Source organism: Danio rerio, chromosome 5 (assembly GCF_052040795.2).
Source record: "Danio rerio strain M-AB ecotype USA chromosome 5, GRCz13ab, whole genome shotgun sequence".
NCBI lineage: Eukaryota > Metazoa > Chordata > Actinopteri > Cypriniformes > Danionidae > Danio > Danio rerio.
This window is the reverse complement of record NC_141025.1, coordinates 70,282,501-70,286,855: the sequence shown is the minus strand read 5'-3', so window position 1 is coordinate 70,286,855 and position 4,355 is coordinate 70,282,501. Positions and strand designations below refer to the sequence as shown.

Below are 4,355 nucleotides of genomic sequence, written 5' to 3'. Positions count from 1 at the left end.
CAGGGTTCATACAGTCCTGGAAAACATGTCAAGTCATTTTCCAGGTTTGGAAATGTTTGGGAAAAACAAATAAATCTAAAATGTTTGGAAAAGTCATGGTATGATATTACTTATCTGTTACTTACTGAAAAGAAATATTTTCTAACAATAATTTACTGATTTAAAAATAAACTGCATACAGGCCCGTAGCCAGGGAGAGTTCGGGTGGTTTGAAAGACCGACCCCCCACTGACAAAGGTCCGGAATTAATAATAATTAAACAATGTCCCACACATGAGCTCAATTGTCTTATTTTGACTGCTATGCCATCATAAATTGTGAAAATAACTCTTCGAAGTAAACTTTAAAACCGAGAAGAATCTGACGAAAGTCATGTTTCACTACTGTCCTACACTGTTAAAAACAACCAGTTATTGTACTTTTTTTCCAGCAGCTGGGGTGGCAAAAAAAAAAGTAAAATAACGGCCAACAAATGACAGACATTTATCGTAAAATAACGGGCATAAAATTACAGACATTTACCATAAAATAATGACCGTTAAATTACAGATATTTACCGCAAAATAACGGATGGTAAATTACAAACATTTACCGCAAAATAACGAAAGGTAAATTAGAGATATTTACCGCAAAATAATAGCCCTTAAAGACATTTAACGTGAAATAACAGAAGGTAAATTACAGACATTTACCGTAAAATAATGGACTGTAAATTACACAAATTTACTGTAAAATAACGACTGTTAAATTACAGACATTTACCGTACAGTAATGGCCGTTAAATTACAGACATTTACCTGTAAAATTACAGATGGTAAATTAGACATTTACTGTAAAATAATGGCCGTTAAATTATACATTTACTGTAAAAAAAAAAAAAAAAAACGGCTGTTAAATTACAGATATTTACCGTAAAATAACAGCCGTTAAATTACAGACATTTACTGTAAAATAACGCCCGTTAAATTACAGACATTTACCGAAAAATAACGGCCGTTAAATTACAGATATTTACCGTAAAATAACGGCCGTTAAATTACAGATATTTACCGAAAAATAACGGCCGTTAAATTACAGATATTTACCGTAAAATAACGGCCGTTAAATTACAGACATTTACCGTAAAATAACGGCCATTAAATTACAGACATTTACCATAAAATAACGGCCATTAAATTACAGACATTTACCATAAAATAACAGCCAATAAATTACAGACATTTACCGTAAAATAACGGCCGTTAAATTACAGACATTTACCGTAAAATAACGGCCGTTAAATTACAGACATTTACCATAAAATAACGGCCATTAAATTACAGACATTTACTGTAAAATAACGGCCATTAAATTACAGACATTTACTGTAAAATAACAGATGGGTAATTACAGACATACTGCAATTTAATTGCTATTATTACTTTAAATTACACAAATGTGTCATTAAAATTATAAAACTGACCCAAGATCAAGTAAAAACTAGGAACGTTTTTAAAAAGTTCTTGCTTACAATAAACCCATTCATGGGTTCATCGGCCAAGAATGAAGAATTACCAAGCTTGAAATGTTTTGAACCAGTTGTGACATAACCAAGCCCAGTTTTATGAAATCATGTGACCTTGGCCTTGTTTGATACATGCGCCAAAAACCACTGATTTGAAACAATGTTTATGTTTTGCAAATCTGCCATCACTACTTTGACCAACAGAAAGCTGCTTGCTTTGAAACGAAAATGTGTGAGCCTGTTTTATGTTCATTATTACATTACTGAGACAATGCCAACACACTTTTTGCTTGTTAAAATACGAATTTCGCCATAAGTACTTTATATCATTCTTTATTTCTATCACAGACAAAGTATAACACTGTACATTTAATTATTATCATTTATTTTTTGCTCAGGCATCATCCTGTTTAACATTTACAGGTACAAATATTGTCCTAGATGTTTTTGTAGTAGTGCCATCAGATGATCTGAGACAGAAAGGTCAAGATATTCCAAACCCTGCATAAAACTTCTGCTCATTGGTCCACTGAGGCAACTGAATCTCTTCAGGAGGAACAGCTCCTGATTGGTGGAAGAAAGAAAGGCTGGACATTGTCTTCCATTATACAGTGAGCAGCTCACAACTGTACAAGCCAACAGTCCTAAAGCTGATCTTCATCGGAGGTAATATTCAATGGCAGCAGAGAAGGCAGCAAAGCCTCCACAGCCCAGAACTCCAGCTTTAAGGCCGGCTAGAGAAGAGAAGCACAGCTCATTGAAATAGTCCAACTTATGATAATAAAAATGAGATGATATTTAAATGTGGGATGTTTAAAAAAAAAAAAAATGTAATCAAAAAAGACTTGCCTCTGAATCCGATGGCACCTCCTGTAATACAGCCACTGTATACTGCATTCTTCCAGTCAGACTTACCACGATGCTGGTAAAAAATAAAAGCATTTTTCAGAGAGAGAAATAAAATGGTCTTTGAAAAATCTCTACAATGGACACTTTTCACATTTCTGGGTTTCTCAGTAGTGGAAGTCGTCATGGTTGGGTAAACTTGGAGCGCAGTGAATGGGAGCCAATCTAGAGCCATATATACATGCAAAATAAAAGAACGTTTTTTTTTAGCAAAAATAAATAAACGAAAATCCCCCAAACGGGGGAAATAAGTTTTAAGAAATAAATATGAATTTTGCAAAAAAAAAAAAAAACTGCAAATAAATCAAGCAGTTAAAAAAATATTTCACTTTGTGAAAAAAAGGGGAGCAGAGTCAAGGGAACCTGGACGTTTATGGCAGGCCCAGACCTGCCTCCATTTAAGCGACGTCATCAGCTAGAGACACAGTATCACCGAGGTGGTCTTACAGCCAAGTAGCTCCGGCCTCTGCCCTTTGTCAAATTAGGGCCACAAAGTGAAACGTGCAGAAATGTAAAGTGCAAAATAAAAACAGCATCGTAGACTCACGGTTGACTAAAAAGCTAATCGAAATGAACATTGCAATTGACTGGACGGGTTTTGTAAAGGCTATGCTATCAAAGATGTTTTGCAAATATATTGTAGTTTTTTATTGCAAATATTTCAGTTTTTTGCACTGCTTAACTTGTATTTGCAGTTCTTTTTTGTTTGCAAATTTCATTTTTATTTCTTAAAACTTCATTTTTCCTTTGCAATTCTTTATTTTTATCAGAATATTTTTACTTCTTTTCTCAAAAAATAATTTTCGCTTGCAATTTGCATTTATTTATTTATTTATTTATTTTTGCTCAAGACTTTGTTTTTGTTTGCAAAACTTTCTTTTATTTTGCATGTATATATGGCTCTAGATTGACTCCATATACAACAAATATTTTTACAATCTTATTTGCTGAAATAATAAAATTAATCTCCACAATGGTGTAATCAAGACTTTCAGAAAAAGAAATAGTGTCAGACTGATAATGACAGACAGTAAAGAGAACAACGTCCCGTCAAATGTACTGTCCCGTCCATAGACGCTCCATTACAAATGCCTCACACAAGCGGTAATTCATTTTTTGTAATTTGATGCAAAGATTATTTAATACATACATAAATACATATCCCTGCTGAAACAAAATGCTTAAATCAACCTAGGCTGGTTGGCTGGTCATGCTGGGAGATGACCAACTAAAACCAGCTTGACCAGCCAAAACCTGCAATGTCCAGCTTAAACCATGCTGGTCAATCTGGTCATTTTCCAGCCTGAACAGCTAAGAAAAGGCTGGAAAAGGTTCATGATGTTTTTTAAAAATCAAAATATTATAAACTTTCAAGGATTTAAGATGGCGATGACCGTTAAACACATCATAACGAGTGAAATGAATAGATGATCAGAAAGTGTTCAAATACAGAACCACTAGGTGGAGACAATAATCCACATTAAACTGAATGTGCAGCAAAAGATGCTTCTATGAGTGGTGTATTTAATGTTTTAACTTTAGTGAAATATTCAAACATTGTGTACTATTTTATACAGTCTAAACTGATATATCATTTATGCTGATTAATATGTGATATAAAACATAAACAGTGTGAAACAGGTTTGAATATGTACTGGGATTATGAAGTGACACACTAGTGAATATCTTATTTTGAACAGCTATCATCAAGACAAAAATTGAATGATGTCTATTTTACATTTACTAATATATTACAAATGTGTGCTATTCTAAGTACAAAAAAAGATATTTATATTATTAGATTACATTTATATTTGTATTAGATAATCCATGATCTATAGGAAAATTATCAATCATTAGCAGCTTTTTGGTACAGCGGTAGTTCTAAAATAATGAAAAATAAATTGCAGACAGCCCAAAATAAGTTGTGTAGAATTATTATGAA

General features: G+C 33.0%; 1 protein-coding gene across 1 annotated transcript in view; it reads right to left on the bottom strand.

Moving 5' to 3' along the window:
• Nucleotides 1-1,824: 1,824 nt before the first annotated feature.
• timm22 (translocase of inner mitochondrial membrane 22 homolog (yeast)) overlaps nucleotides 1,825-4,355 on the bottom strand; it is a 5,740-nt gene continuing 3,209 nt past the window's right edge. The window contains 2 exon segments of the mRNA NM_001386807.1: nucleotides 1,825-2,238; nucleotides 2,354-2,426. Coding sequence (NP_001373736.1) covers nucleotides 2,162-2,238; nucleotides 2,354-2,426 — 150 coding nt within the window. The 3' untranslated portion in view covers nucleotides 1,825-2,161.